General features: G+C 40.8%; 1 protein-coding gene across 1 annotated transcript in view; it reads left to right on the forward strand.

Annotated features, from left to right (window-relative positions):
* Window positions 1-10,143: 10,143 nt before the first annotated feature.
* Window positions 10,144-24,293, forward strand: part of ABCD2 (ATP binding cassette subfamily D member 2) — a 47,649-nt gene continuing 33,499 nt past the window's right edge. The window contains exons 1-6 of the mRNA XM_049814296.1: window positions 10,144-11,328; window positions 12,692-12,872; window positions 16,446-16,567; window positions 19,662-19,830; window positions 22,540-22,634; window positions 24,076-24,221. Coding sequence (XP_049670253.1) covers window positions 10,393-11,328; window positions 12,692-12,872; window positions 16,446-16,567; window positions 19,662-19,830; window positions 22,540-22,634; window positions 24,076-24,221 — 1,649 coding nt within the window. The 5' untranslated portion in view covers window positions 10,144-10,392. The remainder of the gene's footprint in view (window positions 11,329-12,691; window positions 12,873-16,445; window positions 16,568-19,661; window positions 19,831-22,539; window positions 22,635-24,075; window positions 24,222-24,293) is intronic.

A 24,293-nucleotide genomic window follows, 5' to 3' on the forward strand; every position in this document is an offset into this window, starting at 1 on the left:
AGTGTGGTACACAGCTGTTGTTGTTTTGTCTTTCAGGCCCAGCTTGTCACTGCTACAATCACCATAATTTTTAGGGCAAGAGAGAAGCACCTTCCTCCCCACCCTGCTCTTCCTCAGGTATTTTAGGGGCAATGGGGGAATCAATGAGCATTTTCTACTAGTAGGTGTTGTTGCCCTTCGAGCTGCCGCATGAGCTTTTGCTTCTAAATAGCGACAAACCCTTGAGGAGGGATACAGAGCTGCAGGTGCTCCCTGTGCTCCCAGGGCACCTCAGCAGCAACACAAGTCCCCTTGCTCCCTTCCCTGTGACTTACTGCCATCGTTTCAGCAAGTGAAAGCACCCATTTACAAAACAATCATTAAAATTCTGTATTTTTCTTTTCCTGTGGTGTTTCTTTACTGAGTTATCTTTAGCCTAACATTTTTCAGGGTACTAATGTTTGATTGCCAGTAGTACAACAATGTGAAGAGTGCTCAGAACAGATATTAGGAGCCTAATATTAAAAATTACCCAAGTTTTTTTTCTTTCTAAAACTTTTAATTTTGCGAGGGTGTTTATAGAATACACAGCTAAAAGATTATAGAAGTGAAAAGATCTGCTTCTCTAAAATATCACCAATTAAACTGAATAAACTCATTGGACAGAATATTCTATCGTCGAGATATCGCCAGTATTTCTGATTAGTATGCATAATTGTTTCTTGTAACAACACCAGATTAAAATCTTCATAGCAAAATATATCTATAGTTTAAGTGTGTGTGCCTCTAAAGCAATTATGACAGATGACAGACTGAAAGATTATTTAACTCATTTCATCACCTGAAACAATCTTTTTTATTTTGTTTGCATTTCCATCTAGTGTAAATGTTTAACTTGTTAATACTATGTCCAAGAGGTAGTTTCAGGCATGACATAATCAAATCTCTTTTACTTCTGTTTTTCTAACATATAATATTTTCTGTACCACCTTTACTCTTACTCTTCCACAGCATTATCTGGATTTAAAGGAAAAGACTGCACTTTTCTTTATGTTTGATTTATTGAATCTCATAGTTAGTAGTAGTTTGCAGAAACCAGGAAAAGCGATGTGGCAGCTTCAATTAATTACTTTCTGCAGATAAAGCTAAAACACCTTTCAAACGATCATAAAATAAAGAATCAGTTCTTTCTTTGATGAAGGCAAAGTAAACAGTAGAATAAGGCCTGAGATGCATATGACTCTAGATTTCCAGTGTCTAAATATTGCATCTTGACTGTCAATATTTGAAAACTTTGAAATAATTGATTTGAATTTCTAACTGATGTCATACTCTCGAAGAATTGGAGGACATTATTATTAAAGGTCATGAGTTTCATGGAGCTTAGTTGCTTGTCTGGAGAGTGAATTAAGTATAGAACAAGGAGACTTCTCTGTGCATCAGAAACTGGACTTTAAAGAAGAAAAAAAGCCTTGAAGATTTCCCTTTTTTGTAACTTTTTAACAGCCACTCTTCAGAATAACTACATCTCATGTTCCTTTGTTAAGAAAGTATTATACAGCATCTTCTTCACAACAGCTTTCCAACCTTCAGCACTTTAGTTTTCTCCTCCAACATGCTGCTTCATTATCAGAGCAGCTCTAGATATAAGTGACATAGCAAAGCAGTCCAAAGCAGTGTACTATCTATCTGATGGAAGACGCATTTCTCCAGGAAGGCTGCTGTTGAAATGTTGACCGTGCAACTTTTGGCTTTGACTAAGTCCTCACAGAACTCCTGTATAATCAAATAAGAGAGAGGGGGGTCTTCTGACGGATGCCTCAGGGTACCTAAATTAGGCTCCTACTCTATGTTCCAACACCCAGAGAGGAAGCAGCTGTTTGAAACTGCATGAAGTGAAAGTTTGTGCTACTGTCTGCAGCATTATTGTACCCTGAAGGTTTGCACACCCTTCTTTCCCTAAGCAGGACAGTCTTTCCCTTGAGCGAATGGACATTGCTTATGTACAATCTCATACTCGCTGGACACAGTGAGAGAGAAAGAGAGAGAAGATGTGTTTCCAACTAATTTCTTAGAACTAACTGCAAATGGTTCTCATGTTTTTTAATGAACCTTCCACTTCCCAGCAAGTGTCCTCCTCTAATGCTCATTATAACGAAGGAAGGGATTACTAAACAGATGAATGTGTAGTAAAAAAAAACAACCCTGGGGATTCTCACAGTTGGGTTTAAATATTTTACAGCATTACTGATTTTTTTTGGTGTTAATTTAACATATTTTAACTTTGATTTTTGCCCACAGTGTTTGATCTTGATATCTAGCATTAGTAACTAAATGCATCCGTAGATAACTACATAAAAGATGCAGAGTAACTCAAATGCTTTTGAATCCTCTATCCAGGGTAGGAATTTCTGGTACTGTTAAATGCCAGGATACGGTTATTTAGGTACCTAAACATTGACCTAGTTATCTAATGCTAGGAATGCATAACTGAAAAAAATGTGAGTCTGTTCCAAGTGAAAGATTTTGTTTGGCAAATCCAGTGCTTAAACTTTGTTTACAGAGTTGCATGGTCTTCTACCAGTCAATGCTCCTCTGCCCACTCCTTTCCTTGAGAGACCAGATTATAAAGAAATCAAGTAATACTGTCCTTGTCGTGTTTTATACTAACCTCATTGGTGGTTTTGCCCTAAAAGAGTTCTTTTTAAAAGATGGCTGTGATATTGCAAAGTCATGATTGAGTCTGAGGAGGTTTAAAACAGAAGACAAAACTTCTTTTAAAAACAAAGTTTCCCCTTTAAAAAGTAGTTCTTCTTGAAAGACAGAACTCTTTCAATTAGTTTAATGAAAAGTCCGTTCCCCTTAAAGGTCAGAGACCCTTTTTGATCAACTCTAAGCGCATTAGTTCAAAGAATTCTAGAAATTGCAGGAAGCCCAAGGATTTTTATATTTCACCACAAAACATTAATCTTCAGCCGAACATCTAGAGAAAAACACAGTGGGCTTCCTTATGTTCATGTAAAAGGTATCAGCATTAGATTAGAAAAATGACAGTAAATTGCTGTATGAGATGAGTAGCATTCATTTGGTATGAACCCCCAGTTTAAATACCTACAACATACATTGAAATCAATGACTACCCATGCATTCAACAGAAGATCAGTTTTGCCCCTGCCACGTTTGAAACGGTGTGGCAAGAGACCACCTTTTGTGGTTGTTTCAACCAATACGCACTCCTTGCTGAGCTGGATTTATTACGTTAGGTTTGAAGGAGTTAGGAGTGAGCATAAATGGAAAGAGATGATGCCATCAGTCCGAAGACTAGATAGTAGAGAGGCTAAACAGTTTCCAAACATAGCAAACCAGCCACCTCAGGGAGAAGCACATAATCTACATGGGTTGAAATTCAAGGCCCAGTTGGGAAGAACATGGGACTGGATCTACATATCAAAGCACCAGCCAGGACAGTACCATCAACAACAGTATATTGACATGTTGCTGCATGAAGCAGCTGCCATTCTTAGGTGGTATTATTTAGATGGAATTATTTTTCACAGATGAGCCCTCAAGATGAAGTGCAGTCCTTGGCTTGATGGAGAACAACACACAAGATTGGGTTCAGAGTCTTACACTGGAATCCCCACTTTATAAAACCAATATTTCTAGAAAGAGCAACAAAGACCAAATAATTGTCTATAGTTGTGCTAAACTCATGTAAGGGAACAAAATGAGGCTTGTTAAAAACAAACTAGGAGAGGGAGCTAAAAGAATTAAAAACTTACATGTGGCTAGGAAAAAGCTAAAGGATACCAGACTTGAAGCAAAGAGACAGTCTGAAACATAGCAAAAAGCTATACTGCATTCAAAAGAAGATAACAGAAAGGAACATGAACTTTGATAAACATAAAAATACAATTAGATAGGCCAAAAAGAATTTGGGAAACAACTAGGCAAAGGAGCCAAACTACTAAATCGTTCTTCTTACATATCAATGAGGAGCAAAAGCCTGCAAGAAAGTCTACAGGGTCAGCTGATGACCAAGGTACAACACGAGTGCTCAGAGGAGACATGGATGTTACAGAAAAGATAAGTTAGTTTTTTTGCATCAGTATTCATTGATGAGGAAACCAAGGAGAATTTTATGCAGGAATCCTTTCTGGGGAACTCAGCACATCTGTCCAAAGTGAAAACAACACTAGAAGAGGTCAAAATGATCTTACCAAGACAGAATGAACACTAGCATAGAACCAAGACTAAATGGTATTCACTGAAAAGCTCCATAATGCAGCAGTGTGGAAAGGACCACTTAAATTGGTTTTGGAGACTAGAGGGCAGCAAATGTGACACAACTAAAAAAACCCCACAAAAATCCCAACAAAGATTCTGTGGCAATCCAGAAAGCCTGCTTCTGCAGAACAAAATATACCAGGAACTATAATATAGGCCAGCATGTGAAAAGCCAGCATAGCTTCTGTAGATGAAGTGCTGCCTCATAAGCATGTAGAAAAGAGTCATTGCTGTAGTCTTCATGGATTTAATTAAGGCTGCTGACAACACGTGTTACTGAAGGTTTTAAGGAGATTAAGCAGCCATGAAATAAAAGGGAAGGTCCTGCCATTGGCTAAAATACAAGAGAGAGTGGAGAGAATGTTTAGTTCTTGCATCCATGCACTCACGGGCTGGGAGCCGATATGGAAGAGAGGCTGACAAACTCATGAGTGGTATGGGAAAGTTGGGAGTGGTGGGGTGGTGGTGGCAGGAAGAGGGACTGAGAAAGCGAGAGCGCTCTGTTGTTGAATGCCTCGTCCAGAACAGGCAAAAGTGGCCATAAAGTGGGGCTTGTGGGAGCCAGGGTCAAAGCAAGCGAAAAGGAGTGATTCTTCAGGTACAGGATGGTAGATCTGAGGAACTGCTTGCCAAAGGATGTTATTTATGTAAGAGTTTACCTGACTTCAAGAGAGACTGGACAAGTATTTGTAAGAGTGGAATATTTTATAGAAAAACCTCCCAGTCTCAGGAAATTCTCACAGCTGAAAATGGCCACACATTGGAATAGTATGAAGCTACAGCAGGGGAGGTAGCATCATATGTAATTGCAATTCTTTTTCTTTCTTGGGTATCTTCTTAGAGCTATTGTTAGAGACAGAATACTGTGCTCGGTAGAGCACTGGCCTGAACCAGTTTGCTTGCTCATAATACTTAGAAGCCTCCCAAATAAGAGTTAATGAATAAATTAGAGTAGACAATCTTTTTGTTGTCATACCTACCAGCTGTAAACCCTCAAATAAATTCTTGAGGCACAACAAAAGGATGGCAGCAGATCTCATTTTTGGGGTGCATCAATAGGATAGATTATTTTTGTGGATTTATTCCTGCCTGCACGTTTGCAGAGTAGAACACTGGCTCTGCTGCAGGCAGTCCCAATACAACCACTGCTAATTGATACCAGCTACATGATTTTACCACTTATACCTCTACTATTGCACTACACATGTAGCTTGTTCAAGTGTTTACCATGCACCTGAGAAAAGGATTAATAAGGTAATGTTAGCATTTCTTTAGATGATCTGAGAATAGAACCCTTTACAGATTTAAAGCAAAAACTGAAATACATAAGTAACATATTTGAGACTTCTGAAGGCATAAAATAGACATGTGCTTTCCATAATTGTATTTTTCTGGAATTGCTGGGTTCAGTCAAATCATTTGAATGGAGTAAGAAATAAATTTAACAAGAGAAATATGTCTAAAAAAATCCAGATATGAAAATTTTTAAGTATTAAAGCTTAAATATTAAAAGTGTAATTCTTTGTCTGAGATCATTAGTCAGCAATTCACTGTGGTTGGAACAGCTGACACTGATCTTCTGTATCCTTGGCCCTTTCCCTCTTCGTATCTCTCTCTGTAAAGGGAAACCTACTTGTTTACACGTCTTTCTAGAGCTGTATTCTGTCTAGAATCATGCTGTTCTGAGATGTCAGAAGAGTTTGATTGGTCTGCTATTGATTGTCCCATCAGCCAGATTACCTAAATCCCTCAAGGATAAAATTCTCATAACCTACAAGTTATGCAGGGTTTAAATTTACAGCAGCAAGTATGTATCATCTCCCTGAAGATGGAATAAGGGGAAGAGGACTACTGGTGCAGGACTGCCCCCCATTTACACCATCTCTGTGGTGCCTAGACTCAGGAGCCAAACAACAGAGCAGGACCTTCCCGTTTCCCCTCTCCTCTCTACCCTCTTGCCATAACACATCTCTGCTAGTCTGGGTACCATACGGCCTCATTAGGACCAAAACAGTTGGAACCAACTGCTTGATAGGATCAGGCCAGTCTCACTAGTGACACTTCTTCAACAAACTTCCATATCTGTCACGTTAAAACCGAAGCTTCTTGCTTGGCTTAGACCTCCAGATCCTAAATGAATTACAGTGTCTGGATATTCTACTGAGGTATATGATTATAGCCAATAGCTTCTCTAAACCAGGCAGAATAAGCACACAATTTCTGCTGCTACAAATCTGAAATCAAAGGTCAGGTATCTTATCGCCCTTTTCTGATGAAAAGGTCTAATTTATCATTGGTTTACCCTGATGTTGCAAACTAATTCTGCGGGTGTATTTCCGTACTTATGTAAGTGATGACATTTAAGTCAACAGAAACTTTGGAAGTACTTTAAAGTAAGGTATTTACTTGAATAACGGCTTGTATGATCATCCTCTGTTGAATTTGGCTCACAGTGAGCCCTAAAATTCCCACACCACTATGTAAACATACAGCTCAAAATTAAAGAAAAAGACCAGATGGTGCTAGCTCACCATATTACAATACACCATATTTTAGAAATGATTTACAGTTCAGTATTCGTATGTAATTGAAAACAATGGGCACTGTGTGGATTCATACATGTTTCACATATACTTCATCCATGTATAAGCAGCTATGTACTTTATGCATGATCTAAGTGTATCTAAATTGTAAATATCCCAAATAGCAATGATATAAAATACATCATTTATATCTATTTTTCAGTACCTTTATGTCTTTATGGCACAGTGGATAACTCCGTAAGCAGCAAGGAAATTCCAGTTTACTGCAAAGACTGATGTTACAGCCACTGGACTCTGTGTTAGGAGCATATAAGACATCAGGTAAATGGACATTTGCTTCAAAAATTGCATGCTTTATTTTTTCAAACATTGAATCAAAAGGTACAAAAATGATCATTGAGTAATACCGACTGGTATCTCTTACATAATAACCTGCATGCTTCAATTCCACTATCTCCATTGCAGTCACAAAGTTGTGCAAGGACAAAGCACTGGAGTGGGAGCCAGTGGGCATAAAATAGAAGAGAAAAAAGAGACATCAGTATTGCCATGATTACACTCCAGTTCCTACATGTTCAAACATTCATGGAGTTTAGTCAGCCTGATACTCATTGTTTCCATTTCTGCTTTGTGGTTGTACCCAAGCACAAATCATTTCTATTGACAGTGATTCTGTTACTTCAGTCATCAGAGAAGGACTGTTTGGATAATAAACAATTTTATTTGGGGTAGTTGGGAGCAGAATTATGGCATTCTGTTCTGTTGGAATATTGACTTAAAAATACTGAAAAATTATTACAGAATATTAAATAATTATAAAAATAGGATAAGCGCCTCTTACTCTTCCTCCTCAGTTATTGATTCCTATATTCAGAAAATGCACACAAGTTATTTTAATGTGTTTAATGAAAACTAACCATATGACTAAAACCCAATCACTTGGCACTAGGAGAAAAAAAAAAAAAAAAAGTATCTCGTTCTCCTTAAGAGAGGATAAACCCCCAAACATTCTGGTTCTAATATCAACAACCCCCCAACCCCACAGCCTCAGTTACTCAAACTTATTTGATTGCATTTATCTTCAAAAGTTTTAAGATAAAGTCAGTAGAAATTACAGAGACAACAGAGCACTGAACACTGCACCAGTATTACTGCAGTTTGGTAATTATTTTTCCAGTAATATTGAGAAATTTTATTATTACTAAATGTAGTAAAATTGCTGTCTTCACCACTAAAATAAAAATCTACCACCTAAGGCCGTGTTCCACAAAGAGGAGTTTGTGCATGGATTACAGAGCAAGACTGTGGCAGAGCAAAACTCTCCAGGCAGCAAGAACAGAAGAAAGGGTGTATTTAAAACAACAGTTCAGGCTTTTCTCCATACTTTCAAAAGAAGAAAATACATTGCTTTTATTGACTGAAACACTGCATGGTCAGATCTGCTTTACTTAAATGTTCCCACAGATCTGACTCTGGGGCGTACGTCTGCACTTGCCACCAAGTCACCAAAAGCTTCAGCCCTCCAGGATCTTGTGAAGTGAAAGGTCAGCAGATATGCAGAAGTGAAGGAGATCTGTGAACCTTCCCCTTGCTAAGAAAATGCTAGAGTAATGGAATATTGCAAATAACTGTGGTTTGGCAAAATCTGAGAGTATGCTGTGACACACACAAGCCAGAATGGGAAGTATTCAACTGGAGATCATGATTAAAAAATAACAAACCCTAAGCGAAGCAATTTCTTAGACAGTGTATTTTGTCAGTGTCTTTGCGCGCTGAAAAACCCTTCTATGTTACTGACAAAATAATCTGCAGTGAAACCAGGCCTACCTACAAACTGAACGTTAGCTGTACTGCACTAGGTCAGATTTTGACATTTTCCTATCTTTGAGTTGTGTATTTAAAAAAAAAAAAAAAAGCTAGAAGGACCTCTATCCAGATCTCTAGCTTGTCCTCACCAGCAGAAAGTCTAATAAATCCAAGATTACCCCACATCTTCCCTACGTAACTGTCCAGCACAATTTGTGTAACCTCCTAGGAAGAAGTGAGAGATAGATCTTACTTGGTCTTGTCTTGCAGGTCTTGGCTTACTGGGGTTTTGGAAGGTAGCTGGATGTTTTGATATGTGGTACCTGATTTTTAAAAGCAAAGCTCTCTCAAATCAAAGATACTATTTCTTCATCCTGAAATTTGTGTTGCTATCTAAACATCAACACTGCACTCTGTCCAAAGAGGGCTGTTTAGTTAACAGTAATGTGACTTTATTTAACTCTACATATTCCAACTTACAGTGAGGTTGGTGGCCTCACTCTCCATTTCCAGCAGAAGGCCGGACTCCTCGGCACTCCTCTAAGTGCCTAACAGCACTTCTTTCAAATCTGCTTGTACACACACCTCCTAGACTAATGCTTTATCATATACCAGCTGATGCAGTTACCTTACTACTTCATTTTCAACGTGTGAGAGGACCCAAAGTATTTTTTTTTTTAAGTTCTCTGATCCTTCCCCTGCAACTTCAAACACAATGCCTTTTCCAAACAAGTGAGTAAGTAGAAATAAGAAAACAGGGAGAGAGAAAAACGAAGCAGCAAGACAACTGCCTTTCCTGTCAATTCCCCTGTGCGAATTTAGCCTGGGGAACCGTGAGAATCGGTCGGGGTTGTTTTTATCCAATACCGCTGCAAGAGCACAACACCGGTTTCCTTTTGACAGGAGGACAGGAAATAAATCACGCGTATTTTGAAAGCGCTGCCCCGGAGACGCCGTGCCGCCCGGGTCCCTCCCGCAGCCGCCCGGCCAGATTTCCGACCGGAGACTGCCCCTCGCCCACCGGTCCCGACCGCGCGCTGCCCTCGCCCGGGCCGGGCCGCCGCTCACCCCGCACCGGACGCCCCCTTCCCCTCCCCCTTCCCCCCCCCCCGCCCCGGGGGAGGGCACGGGCTGGCGCCGGGGGTGACGCGGTGCCCGGCCGCCGCCGCCGCCGGGGCTGCCGCAGGGCCCGAGCTCCCCCCGCCGCCGCCGTACACCCCCCCCCCCCGCCCCCCCGGCGCCGCTGGCGGGGCCGGGGCCGGAGGCGGCGCCTGCTCCGCAGGGCAGGCGGAAGGAAAGGGCCGGCCGCAGCCCGAGGCGAGCCGGGGCGCTAGCGGGCCGAGCTGCGGGGACCCGCTGTGACCCCGGGGCCGAGCGCCGGGGGGGTGGGGAGGGGGACCCGCGCTGCCGCTGCCGGCCCCCGGGCCCCGAGAGGGCGGCTGCGACTGCGGCCGCGGCCGCGACCCCGGCCCCGGCCGCGGTGCGGTGCGGGGGAGCCGGGCCGCCGCGGCCGGTGCCGCCCCGCGCGGCGCAGCCAATGGTGGTCGGCGGGGCGGGCCGCGCGGCGCCGGGCTGCGTCGTGCAACGCGCCGCGCTTTGAAGGCAACCGTCGCCCCTCGGAGGGCAGGGCTCACTCGGCTTCTGTCACGGCAGGGCGGCCGGCGGGGAGCCGGGGCTCCCGGCGGCCCGATGAAGACCCGGCGGGGCCGGCCTTCCCGCTGGCTATGAGCCGCCCTCGCTAAGGAGCGGCGCGAAGCGGCGCCTCCGGCGGGGCAGGATGACCCACATGCTGCATGCGGCGGCCCGGCGGGTGCAATGGAGCAGGGCGAGCGCCGCGAAGAGGGCTGCGTGCCTGCTGGCTGCGGCGTACGGGCTCAGAATCCTCTACCCCATCGTCCGCGGGCGCGGGAAGCGGGCGGGCTGCAAGGGCGGCCCGCAGGACGCCGGCCGGGCTGAAGGGGGCCGGGAGGCGCCGCGCCGCCCCGGCGGCCGCGGCAGAGCCTCCCCGGCCGCGAACGCGGAATTTTTCAAGCAGCTGCTGGAACTTCGCAAGCTCTTCTTCCCGAAGCTGGTGAGCGCCGAGCTGGGCTTGCTCTGCCTCCACTCGGTCGCTCTGGTTTCCAGGACCTTCCTCTCCATCTACGTGGCTGCCCTCGACGGGAAGATCGTGAAGAGCATCGTGGAAAAGAAGCCCCGGAGCTTCGTCTGCAAATTAATCAAGTGGCTGATGATCGCGATCCCGGCCACGTTCGTGAACAGCACCATTCGGTACCTGGAGTGCAAGCTGGCCCTCGCCTTCCGCACGCGCCTGGTGGATCACGCCTATGAGACCTACTTTGCCAACCAGACTTACTACAGGGTGATCAGCATGGACGGGCGGCTGGCCAACCCCGACCAGTCCCTCACCGAGGACATCATGATGTTCTCACAGTCCGTGGCGCACCTCTACTCCAACCTCACCAAGCCCATCCTGGATGTTGTGCTCACCTCCTACACCCTCATCCGCACGGCGCGGTCCCGGGGGGCTAACCCCATCGGGCCCACGGTCCTGGCCGGGCTCGTCGTCTACGCTACAGCCCGCGTGCTCAAAGCCTGCTCGCCGAAGTTTGGCAAGCTGGTGGCTGAGGAGGCTCACAAGAAGGGCTATCTGCGCTTCATGCATTCACGCATCATTGCCAACGTGGAAGAGATCGCCTTTTACCGAGGGCACAAGGTAAGGAGGAGAGAAATTGGAGGGTGTTAGGGTTGCGCCTGCAGTGCCGGAGCCACCCTGTGCTTCCCCTCCTGCCCTCTCCAAGCACTTTGGGTCCCTCTGACATTTAAACCTGTTTACAGCTAGCACTTCCCGTTTCTTGAGAAAATGCCGTCTCACGGGCGGTATCTGGGGGGGAGCAGACTGTAGTTCCCTTGGGCTCTGACAGTGTTCCTGTTTTGCAGCTGGTTCTTATGCTTTTCTAGAAAGCTAATCTCCGTTACTATTCCCGCCCCGCCCCCCCCCCCCCCCCCCCGTCCATTTTGCTAACTTTTCCAAGCTTTTTTTTTTTCACCTGTGTTTATTAATTACCAGATATAATGCTGCAGAAACAGCAACCAGGGCACACCAGAAAGTCGAGGGGAAAAAACTCTGTGATAGCACAGAGCACACTACAACCTTTGACACTCTTTTTACATAGCTAAGCAAAGATGTAGTCATCAGAGTCTTAAAATAGCTTAAGTACAGTACCTCAGCAGTCACAGTTACATAAACTAATGGCTTGTTTTAAAGCCACCTTATTAAGGAACTCTTCATATTTTTATTAGAGGTGAATTTTGGCTGTAACACCTTTCAAACACAGTGTGGAAAAAAAAGGTGTTCACGTGAAGTGAAAATGAAAGCTAGAAAGGAGCCTGAAGTATTACTCTTTCAGTCCAAGCAACGATTATATAATGTAAATGGTTTATTTTGGTAGAAGCGATCATTCTCAAAATGCCTATAGTAATGTTTTAAGTGCAGCTAAATTAAACATTTTTTTTCAGTTCCCACATATACTGTCTTGAACTGAATGCATTATATCATGCTGACTTGCAACTCTCTTTGACTTGTTAACCCTCTTGGGATAGTTCTCTCCAGACTGCTTGCAAACACAAGCAGCGTTGGATTTCAAGGATCAGCTCTGCAACTTTAAGTCATTGGAGATAATTGATCCCCAAACGCTTTCCAGTACGAGGAGTTTCAGTTATTAAAAGGATGTGGAATCAATCTTATTTTGGTTGTTTGAATCAGCTGTTGTGACTGCCTTGTATGTTGTTCTTGTATATATCAGAGAACTTAAAAGAACTGAAAAGCTGCCAATGAGCTATCGAGGGATGATAGCGTACATCGTCCTGTAGCATACACTAGGTCCACTGAATTCCATAAAGCTGTGCACTTTTGCTGTGAGACTGCAGCACTGTGAAAATAAAGTACCATGCAGCAGATGTGACTCAGAAGTCACAGCCTTGGGTACCCGATTATTTCATGCATGTATGTGAATGTGTCTTGTATGACATGTGCATCTTTGTTGCATTGTATAAATGTGGGTTTTTTTAAACTCTAGGTAGAAATGAAACAACTGCAAAAAAGCTACAAGGCTTTGGCAGATCAAATGAATCTCATTTTGTCCAAACGTTTATGGTACATCATGATAGAGCAGTTCCTGATGAAGTATGTCTGGAGTAGCTGTGGTATGATTATGGTCGCTGTGCCCATCATCACTGCAACGGGATTTGCAGATGGCGGTAATACCATTTTTTACTTAATTTCTAAATGTTTCTTTAAAGTTACATCCTCAAAAGACTGTACTTCCCCTGAATGCCATTTGTATTTATTTATTATTCACAGACTTTATTATAATGTCTGTGTCTTGCATGTAACTTTCAAGCATAGCAAGTCAGCTGAGGAAAGAGCAACACAAAAGATCCAACTTTGAACATAAGCCTGATAAACAGCATGAATTGAGGGCTTAGAGGATCCTTGTGTCACACGAGATTATAATGATAATTGCAGTCCTTTTTCACTAGCCACTGTTGGGATGACAGGCTGATTTTTGCAGCATCTCCTGCACTTTACAAAATTATACTGTTAATTTTCCTTATCTCCTGCTTCCATAAACCATAGTGTAATTACAGGTAATTATTCTCTTATGTGTTGATCTGTTAGGAGCCACTGTTTTTCCCTGACTCCCTGGGAGAAGAGAAGGTGAAATTCAGTTTCTAGGCTTGGATGGTATCATTTCTGACATCCTATCACAACTTTCCAGGAAGTGAAATGAGACTCAAGTAGCGTTGTTATTGCAGATGCTATTAAAAAAACCCCAAAGAGCAGAAAGAAAGGTAATTAAGGAGGGGTAGTGAAAGACAAGTGGGGAAGTTTGCCTCAACAGGCTTCCTTATAAGCAATTAGAACCATGGAATGTACTACAAATTCCATAGGAATGGAATTTTTAAGAACAGATCCTACTATGTCTGTGGGAGGATCAGTTCTAACTGGGTACATTTAATCAGGAATGAGTGAATTCTTTTCTGTGCAGCTCTTGGAAGTTATATTCCAAATCAGGGCTGTCCAGCTGGACAAGCTTGGTTTGACCTGTAGGATGATTTCGTGCAGCCTGCACGTGGTTTAGCTTACTTGCAATTGTGTTGGTACGTGGCTGGGTGTTCAGCTGTCTGAGCCGCTGCCCATCACACGGCTCAGGAGGGCACTGTATCAGGACCCTGGCTGGCATCCTGGTAACAGTTTCAGAAATATCAGGAGGTCCTATTCCAAACAGAAGAGTTTGTACAAAGCCAATACAAAGCCAATTCACCTCACAGTGAAGGTTATCAGCACAACAGAAAAAGCGGTAAGAGTCTTTCTGCTAAGACGGGAATGAGTACAGTCAAGAAAAAGATCATTTAACCACACATTGTAAATACTTCCTTGGTATTACAGCATGAATTAAAAAAAGACTCATATTCATGCTAAACTAAATAACAGTCCTGTTACTTATGAGTATTCTTTTGATAAATACTTTTCAAATGTGAGAGAAAAGAAAGACACAGCAGTGGCTCATGTTGTAAAGCAGAAGAGTATTTGCCGCCAGCAACCTAAACTGTTAAAGCATGGGGCTTATTATGGAGACATGAGGCATATCATACTGATGGATCACAAACATAATACAAATCAACACTGTTGAGACCAGTTTGAAGTATAACAGGTATTCAAAGAATCAGGCAGACCTGAATTTACAATTGACCTGCTTGGGAAAACAGTGCTTTGTGCCTCAGCAGGTCAGATGCAAGTCTCTTCATATCTGAAGGAAGAAATAGTGGATTTAGTACTTTAGGATAAATCACTAGAATCAGGGATATGTACAAAACTGGTACCATGACCAGACTTCAGACTAAAGGTGTAAAGCAATAGATTTTGTATACTTCAGGACAAAAAAATAAATAAATAATCCCCTGCAATAAAAAGAAAAAAGAATCTTCTGTGGCAGTCATATTTCTGACTGAAATTTGCTAATTCTATTACATATTTCAGGGAAGAAATTAACTGGCAAAGCCAAGATTCCCATTTGATAACATTTCTCATTCTTTTTTGTATTAAACCATTGGTGTTCCAAATGTTGGGTCTCTCATCAGCTTGTGGAAAGTAACTATTTTTGGAAGCAAGACTTTGATTTCTGTAGACACAGTCAACACTTATCTTTGTTTATAAAACAAGTGTGACTATCAATTACATAAATGAAGATGAAAAGGGAAATGTTAAATTCTGTATGAAACAGAGACAGTCTGTCTGCCCTGTTACAATGCACCACTTCTTCAAACTCAAGAGGCCAGCCATATGAAAAATGTTTTGGACAAAAAGTTCAAGAAAAGTAATCCTGGTGGGTTAGGAATGTAATATAAGAGCTTATGTTTTGGAACAGTGAAATGCTCATAAATTGTATATAATTTTAATTTTTCAAATACCCCTAAAATGACCGATGCAGTGGTTTGTAGAGATCTCTAAACTCTTGCTAGATGAGCTAGCCTGGGTGCTGGAAGCAGCTATCAGTAAATTCTGCATTTACAATGCAGGAGGAATGCTGCATTAGTGAGTTAAACCATACCCGAGTCCTAAATGATTTAATTGCGGTGGTTCTACATAGCATGGGCTGCATGAGCTATAATCCCAACAAGACCAGCAAAAATTGGTTTTCTGAGAAGTAAGAAACAAATTTCAATTTAGTATTTACTGATGAATTAACTGGATTCTCCCTATCCCCTAAGTTTATTCTTCTTGGAGTGGAAATGACTTTTTAAAATAAGTGAGAACTACATGAGCAAGAATTTTGTAATCTCTCCCTTTGCAAGAGGTTTTCTGTCTTTCTTTTTAAAAAAGTATGCCTCTCGTGTCTCAAGTGGCTAGATTACATACAGCTAGTTGACAGTGTACGGATGTTGTATATTTCAAGCTAAAAAAATTTGAACATGTATCTCAATTAATTAAAATTGTTATAAAAATATCTGAGGCCAGAAAGAGTAACATATAGATCATATATATATATATATATATGCAAAATTATGATGTAAGAATTTAAAAAAAGTTTTTCCTAAATTATCCATAGTGTATTTCGGTGACTCAGATGAAATTATGTAGGGATACCTTTATGGATGTGTAAATGAAAACAAAATAACATTTAGATTTAACTAATAAATACAGAAAGATACGTCTGGGTTTGGCACTGCATGTAGATTTCTAGACACCAGATTTCTAGAATCTGATCTTGTTGGGGAGGTGGCACAGTTACTAAGTAAAATATATTGTTTGCTATACTCTTGCATTGCTTGATAGCCCATAAAATTAACAGTTGCATTACACCTGCAGGGAATTACCCCCAGATTTTCTTGACCATCAGCACTATGCAAACATCACAGAGGACATTAATAATGATTGCTAATACAGGAGTTGCCACACTGGATCCACCTATTACCCTGCCTAGCCTGATGCCTAGCAGCAGCTTAGCTTAAAAAAGAAACTTCAAAAAAACTTTTTTTGTATTTTGAAAAATTTAGGTTGAATAAAAGGAAAATTATCTAGGTAGACAAATAGTGTAAAAGAATAGGACGTTTTGCATAAGAAGATGAGTTCCATATACTCCCACTTATTCTTTGAACCAAGCTATGCTAGTTACATTCACCAATTCTTTTTGAAAGGTTGTCTTTGCAGAGTTAACTTTCTTTTAATTTAAAAGCTGTTCTAAAATGGCTCACATTCTAATCACAATTTAATTGGTAGAGATAATTTTCAGAAGGATATTTTAACAGAAAACTTTTTTTTACTTTTAGAATTGGAAGATGGCCAGAAACAGGCAATGGTTAGTGAAAGAACAGAAGCTTTTACTACATCACGAAACTTGCTGATTTCTGGAGCAGATGCTATTGAAAGGATTATGTCTTCATACAAAGAGGTACTGCACATCTGTCATACATGAAAGAGAAGAGAGAAAAAAGTAAAACAGAATTTATATTTAATATCAAACGTAAAAAAAAAAAAAGGTGCAATTTTTGAAGGCAAATTCTAATGCAACTGAATCTGTAGAGATCTTTGAACTGATAGTTTGATCTTTAGAGTTTAGTCCACAAAGAGTCTAAAGTGCACAGCTGCCAGTGTGGTGCAACATGTAAATTTCATTTTTAATGCCTGTGTTCAGGTGCCGTCAGAGAGCAATAGAAGTTCCTGGAATGCAAGTGATAAAGGTTCAAATTCCCCCTCTGTTTGGATTACAGGCCTGAATTCAGACTGTCTGTCTCCAATGTATTGGGACTCTTCTGTTGGAAGTGTCATAGAATCGTAGAATAGTTTGGATTGGAAGGGACTGTTAAATGTCATCTAGTCCCTGGCCCTGCCTCCTGCAATAAGCAGGGACATCTTCAACTAGATCAGGTTGCTCAGAGCCCTGTCCAACCTGACCTGGAATGTTTCCAGGGATGGGGCATCTACCACCTCTCTGGGCAACCCATTCCAGTCATGTTTTGTGTGAAACACAAAGAGAATTCAATGCTTATTTCCTGGCCACCTAAACTGTAGGGCTGTTTTCAGTATCTTGTGAACCTGTTAAACTGTAAGTAATTTTGCAAAGTAGAGAAATTTTAGCAGGAAAAAATCCAACTTGGGACAGCAAATAGTCTAGAAGTACAGGATGTTTATCTGGAAGATCAGAGATGAGGTTTCAGGTCCTCACCCAAATTCCAATAAAGTTGGGCTTTCATCTGTGGTCTCTCCTGGGAGTTCCTCTAGTTGCCGGCTGTTAAACAAAAGAAAAGTGGGGCAGTGCTGTTATCCTCCTCAACGTTTCCTTCTGAATATTGGTTCTGCATTTGTTAATTGGTTTTTGCTCGTCCCTTTGGTGGGGACCCCTTTTCCCAGTGCAGTGTGAGGAGGCACGCATTAGCTAGGCAACTAATCAAAGATTATGGATTCCATTACTTGGAATCCAGCCATAATAGCTACAGCTTTGTAAATTGGAGGAGGAGGGGTAGTTTGGTGCCTTATGATAGCCAGAGTCTGTGCTTTTTTCAGAGGGAGTTCTTCTAATGGACTGTGATTTTGACCTATGCTCCCTTGCTTGGCCCCTGCTCTAAAGATACTGCCAGATAACCTATTATACACTGATGTAATTTCTATTTTATTTTCAACATTTAAGTAATTTGTATAATGTACATGAGGAGTTACAAACATTGTGGTTTTATTTTTTTGAAACAAAAATACCCACAAAGTAGTAGGAACAACTGAACAAACTCACTTTGTTTATAACGTGGTGAGATTTTAATCCAGACAGCATGAGATCAAAGACCAGTTCTATGAATTTCCACCTTAATTTTACCTTATATTTCTCTTCAAGAGACACTGTGGTACTTTAACCACATTGTCATTCCTATTTCTTGATTCAGGCAGTTTCAAAGGACAGTGTACTTCAATCCACTTCAAGTGGTAGTGAAGTTCCAGTTCTTGCCCGATGCACCAAAGCAGCCTCCTTCCAGTCAATGTAATTCAGCATGCAGATGAGGTGGGCTCAACTTTTCTTTGCAGGTCAATAGTTTAGATGGTAGTATTTAGTGTTTTGACAAAGCGAGCTTGTAGGGCCGTGGTTTAGAAACTTACTACTAGTTATGTTTCTTCCTGGGCACAGTTGGTCCAAGTTGCGTTCATCACATGCAGGATTCTCTCCATCAGATAACACTGCCGACGCTGTGTGGAGCACTCAGTCCTGGCATGAGCTCCTACTGAAACTGCTGGAAAGACTCCAGCGTGGAGAAGGATGTTACAGCTCCTGTGTACTACCTACTGCCTCAAGTGGTGTTAGACCAATACTTTCACAGCTGTTAATGCAATTACCAATAGTGCAAAACAATGTACAGTTGATGGAGTTGAAACATGGAGTGTTTTAAACTGAGTTTTTTGAGATGTTGTGTACTTGTTAACCTCCAGTGGAGTGATGGCCATGTGGCCAGAGACAGTCTATCTGTCTCTGATAGTGAAATTTATAGAGAATTTTATTTTGGAATTATGTACGCCATAGCAGGTGAACTCAATCATGGGGTGTATGTGTTTAAACACAAACTAATGATTTTATAATCTTGAACTCATTTTCTCACTATTCTTGTCTTGCTCTCTGCATTTAGTATAAAAATTCATCCTTTTAAAACCATCTAATAATACATTTATAGTAAGGTCCCCAGGTTTAATTCTTTGCTGTCAGCAGATGGAGACAGCTCTTTTGGAGCTCTTGGTGGCGTCACTGCGCAAAAATAGGAAGTTATCAGGTCCAAAGATCTGTTGTTTCTGTCTTCACAGGGTGGAAATTGTGACAAAAGGACCAAAAAAAGGAGAAAGTGTCTTAAGAGACCTCACCATCTTAAAAATGCCCAGTTCTAATCCAAGGTCTCAGATTTAGCTCTGGTACTCTAACATGCAGTTGACAGAAGAATAATTTCTTTTTTGTACTGTTTTTTAGATTAGGATGCCCTGGTGCTACCTGTTTTACACAGAAAAGCACATCTTTCCTACAAGAGGTTTCAGGAATACAGGGAAGTAAACATAAATAATTATAGATGCCAGTTTTTCTCACTTCTGTGGACCTTTATTTTGCTGGCAAATGCAGAGATTTTGTTTTTCTCTTGTATGATAAGCTCTCTGTTTTCAGATATTCTAGTAGCTATTCTCTGCTGGTTGAAGACTCTACTGATCCATGGAAAAGAGCAGTCTCTGCAACCTCCTCATTTACTGGAGCTATCATAGCTTATGTTGGCTGAAATCTGTCCCCCTCAAACTGTCTCTGTCTGTTGGCTGGTAGGAGCTGTGAGTAGCATATGGGTTAGCACAGAATCTCAAGGAATGAAAATTGATAGGCGTTGAAAGATGCATCATTGATCCTTCCAGAATAGCATTTGAGAAACACTGACTCAGAATAGCTGGGAATGTTTTTCATGACTCTTTGGCCAAACATTTCATTTATAGAATTTGTGAAGTATAACTGAAATGCGGCATTTGTTGTTTCTCAGGTTACTGAGCTAGCAGGCTATACTGCCCGTGTCTACAACATGTTTTCAGTCTTTGATGAGGTGAAGAGAGGCATTTACAAAAGGACTGCAGTTATTCAAGGGTCTGAAAACAACAGCAAGAATGAAGATAAAGCAGAATTACACATCAATGGGCCTTTAGAAATCAAAGGTAATTCATTCATATTTGGATGTATTTCCCTGAGTGTGGGGCTGGTGCAGTGGAACAGGAGGTGAACAGAGGTTTTGTTTCTACAACAGATCAGCCTCTCAGCCTTAATGCCCCAGAGACCATGTTGCCTTCCATTTTAACCTCCTGCTATTTTGTAACTCTGTGCTTTTCTAATACACAAGATTGCTCAAATGTTTTTGGTCAAAACTTCCAATGAAAAAGGCATTTCAACTATACTATTATTGGTGGTGGTGGTACTATTATTCTTACAGGGACAGTGCCTGCTTTCCTCAGACACTTTATTTTTTTCAGAAAACTGAGTCTGTAACACTTTCATCTTCAAACACCACATTATTTTATTTGGGGTAGGAGGGAAAGACAGATTGGTTCAGTAGTTTTTGATGAAAATACTACTTCATTTTCAGAGACTAAAGATCAGCGTGTGCTCATTTTTTCATAATTTAGTGGGAATTTTCAACTGAAAATGCGCTGACAACTTTACCCTTCCCCTCACCTCCCAAATGATCTGGTCAATATATACCTTATCACTCCTGTCCCTATCCTGTATCTTTCTGGTGCCACTATCTTTCTGTCTCCACCCTCCCCAAAGCATTTTCTGTGTACATCCGTTTCTTACCGTGCTCCATTATGTGCCACCTCTCTCTTCCTCTTGCGTCCAGCTTCTCTCTGAGGTACTTAAAGACAGCTTTTGCAATGGGCTTTTCCCAATTTTCCCAATAGACCCCTTCTGCTTCTCCCTTCTGTGGTGCTGAAAAGCCTCATTCCCTCCCTTTGGCTTCTGGAAACTTAAACCCCGGTAGAGTTGAAGGCACCAAAGTGCTCTTTATGAAATAGCTGCTTTCAACAATTTCAACAGTGCTGCCGTTCAGCACAGATTTCTCAAAGGTCCTCGCTCCTTTTCTTTCTCTGGAGCCTTTTCCTAAGATTTGATTCTCATACAGTCAGACATTTCATCCAGCCTGAATTCCTTCTAAATCGTGGTGACTAGTGTTTGCTCCTGAGTCATTGTAGGCTCTCAGAGGCAGCTAGCCAAGACCAAGCACTGTGCACCAGGACTTAAGTAGAATTCAGGCCAGAGGAATCTAGGCCACAGGCTCCACACTTTTCATGACAAGTCCCATTGTAATACTGTTTTTCCTCCTTTCTTTTGATCTTGATACTTCAGAAATCCCTGCAGAGTGGATTTGTATGTGGATAAAAGTACACGTGCTCACATACATATATGTGTCTGCATTGTTAGAAAAGAAAAGTCTTGATATTCGGCTTCCCCACAGACTCTTTGAACACATACTACTTATTTCCTTTTGAATCATCCAATATAAATTTATGTGACAAAGGGATGTCTGTTTTGTGCCTTGCATTTACTGTTGTCAGTAAGAGCATTGTGAAAATATGAAAACTATTAGAATATTTTTAACTGATAATAATATTGCCTTATACATAGTGTATCTGATAATTCAGAGTTTTAAAGTTGAAATAGAATTTTGTACATCTTGTACAAATGCTGTCAAATTTTATTTCTGGTTACACGTAAATATGCTTTAAAAGCATGCTAAACTTGCAATCAAACACTGTGAAGTTAGGAAATGAGAATTAAGTTTACTTAATACTTACTTAGATTACTATTTTTTATCATAGATTTATTTTAACTAGAATTTCTCCACTGTACCCAAGTAGTTCTTTTTTAACAGCAAAACACTTTCATTTTCCATAATCTCATGTTGGACACCACAGAACTGTTTTAAATAAAACTTATTTTGTCCTTTTGTAATAAACTCAACTTTTCCTTAGTTCCATTTTTCTTTGTTCACATTAGTCTAAGTTATAAAATAAGCAGCCTTCTAATACAAGAAAAATCTTTCCTTTGAATCTGGTCTGTAAAGGTAATTTCTGATGTTTGTCTAAGCACCCCAGCTGTCTGGGTTCTGTTAGAGAAACCCATTAACAGGCAACTGAGAAGTTAGAGTTGGTTTCATTTTTTTACTGTTTACGGAAGAATTTATTTCAAAGTCCTTCTGTTACAGTGTATCCAAATGTCCAACTGAGATTGTATATTTAGATTTGCCAGAAATCCAAATAGTAAGTGTAGCTACTGGAGTGAAGTGTTATGTGGGTTTCCGCAAATACTTACAAGACACGTTTACAGTGTCTGTGGCTTCAGAAAGAGATGGAAGCAAGCCATTAAGTATTCTCTCCCTTTGCTGTCATTGCTGGAGGAGACTGAACTGGGCTCTAAGTTTCAGAGCTGGTAGTGAAAGTAGATTCCATTTTCTAATTAAATCCTCAAGAGAAGGTAAACTGCTCTGCCTGTGGCTAAGGCTGTCCTTGAACTTTTTTTACTGGTTGATACTGACCACATATTTAAAACAAAATACAGTAAATACAGGTAGAATGTGAATAAACATGTCTTTATAGTGCATTGTGTATTTATGATAGATACTGTGCATTATACTTGTGATCAAATTTAGGATTCACTGCACACTCCTGGCTGCTGCTGACTGTCTTTCTGACTAGCTAAGATTTATTATCCAGATTTTCCACAAGGGGAACCTGGAGCACACAAAAGAGTTGTTTGAAACTTGCCAATTTATACTTCTCAGCCATGCACAGGGACTGTTACATATCATTGCCTAATGGAAGGTTTCACAAACTCTAATTATTTTTGGGTGTTTTTTTTTTTCTTTCTAGGGAAAGTTATTGATGTTGATCATGGAATTATTTGTGAAAATGTTCCTATTATTACTCCAAATGGCGATGTGGTGGTTTCCGGACTAAACTTCAAAGTAAGATGATATGCAAGAATCTTCTGATTGTTGCCATCACATTAACACAAACAGCACAGAATTCATGTACCTTATATTAAGTACTTGGAGGAGCATATGGATAAAAGGGGAAGTCCAGAAAGGTAGGCATAGTAGCTCAATAGAGGCAGACATACGTAGTTTATCCTCCTCAAAGAAAGAGAAGAGAGGATTTCTGGTGCTGTTGCCAGGGGAAAAACGAACCAGACATTTTCAAAGGTGTATATGGGAGTCTGCATCCAACTTTACTTAATTTCAATGAAATTGGGATGCTTTACTCACATAGGCTCCTTTAAAAGTGTGAGTTCACAGCAACAGTGAAAAAATTGAGTCTGTAGTTTTGCTTGATCACCACAAAGAGCAATACTAACTAATAGTTGACAGCATAGTTTGCAAGCCCAACCGTGGAGTCTTTACTCAGTAAAACTTGTATTGTTTTTAAAAAAGTATTTCAGATACCACTCAGTACCTGCTCACAATTTTAATGGATGACCTCTACTGAATTACTCCCATATATATCCTGATCTTATGTTCCAGTGCAGGTGTTATTGTTTTAAAAAACAGTTGAAGTTATCAGAACACTAACATGAATAATTCCAGAAGGTCTTTTAATTAACTTAATTAACTCTGGTAAAGCAGAGTGTTCCTCTTGCCATCTCTTTGGTATAGGAATTAGCAGCTAGGAGGACAGGGTCCTAACTATGGCAAAACTTGCAATGGCTTCAGTGTAGCAATTTCAGATTTGTAAAATTACAACTTTATGGTCAAGTAGACAGTTGTATTTATTCATTTTGCTCAAGAGACAAAAACAACAGAAAGCATAACAGTCAATATATTTATGTAAAGCATAGACAATGACATTGTGATTATGCATAAATATACTCATATATACACGCAGTAATATTCAAATGAGAAAAATAAGTGCATCACAGCCAAAATAACACTGGTAATTAAGTGGAAAAGGACAATGTGAAGTAAATTTTCCAAAACATTTGATCAGGCTCCCATAGCTTAAATTAATATCACTGATGGGCATAGCACTGCTCTGTACGCTGTTAATACCTTTGGACCTAATCTGCATTAGAATAATAGACTCTGACTGTGGTGTATTGACATAATCAGTGTATAAAATCAGTGACATAATCACTGTAGTTTATAGAAAGTTTTATTAGTTTTATCAGTGATATAATCAGTGTAGTTTATAGAAAGACTCAGACATTATAGAAATTATTTTCATTATTTCAGCCCATATATTATATCTAATGCCACTGTTCCAGAATAGTTGCATAAATGTGTGCAAGTAATTATGAAATGGGTTGATAATTTGATATAAATGCTCACGTAACTCCCTCTAGGGGTCTTTGACTGTCTTGTGCCACATATACTGCATAGTAACATCTTTGCATTTTCATTGCTATTGTAGGTGCAGGAGGGGATGCATCTTTTAATCACTGGGCCCAATGGCTGTGGAAAGAGTTCGCTCTTCAGAATTTTAAGTGGTTTGTGGCCTGTGTACGAAGGAGTTCTCTACAAACCCCCTCCACAGCACATGTTTTATATACCACAAAGGTATGTGTTTTGCCTAAGGTGATACCTTTTTTCTAGTTACATGACTTTTAACCCTGCTTCTCTCATTTTCAA

Source organism: Accipiter gentilis, chromosome 11, assembly GCF_929443795.1.
Source record: "Accipiter gentilis chromosome 11, bAccGen1.1, whole genome shotgun sequence".
Classification (NCBI taxonomy): domain Eukaryota; kingdom Metazoa; phylum Chordata; class Aves; order Accipitriformes; family Accipitridae; genus Astur; species Astur gentilis.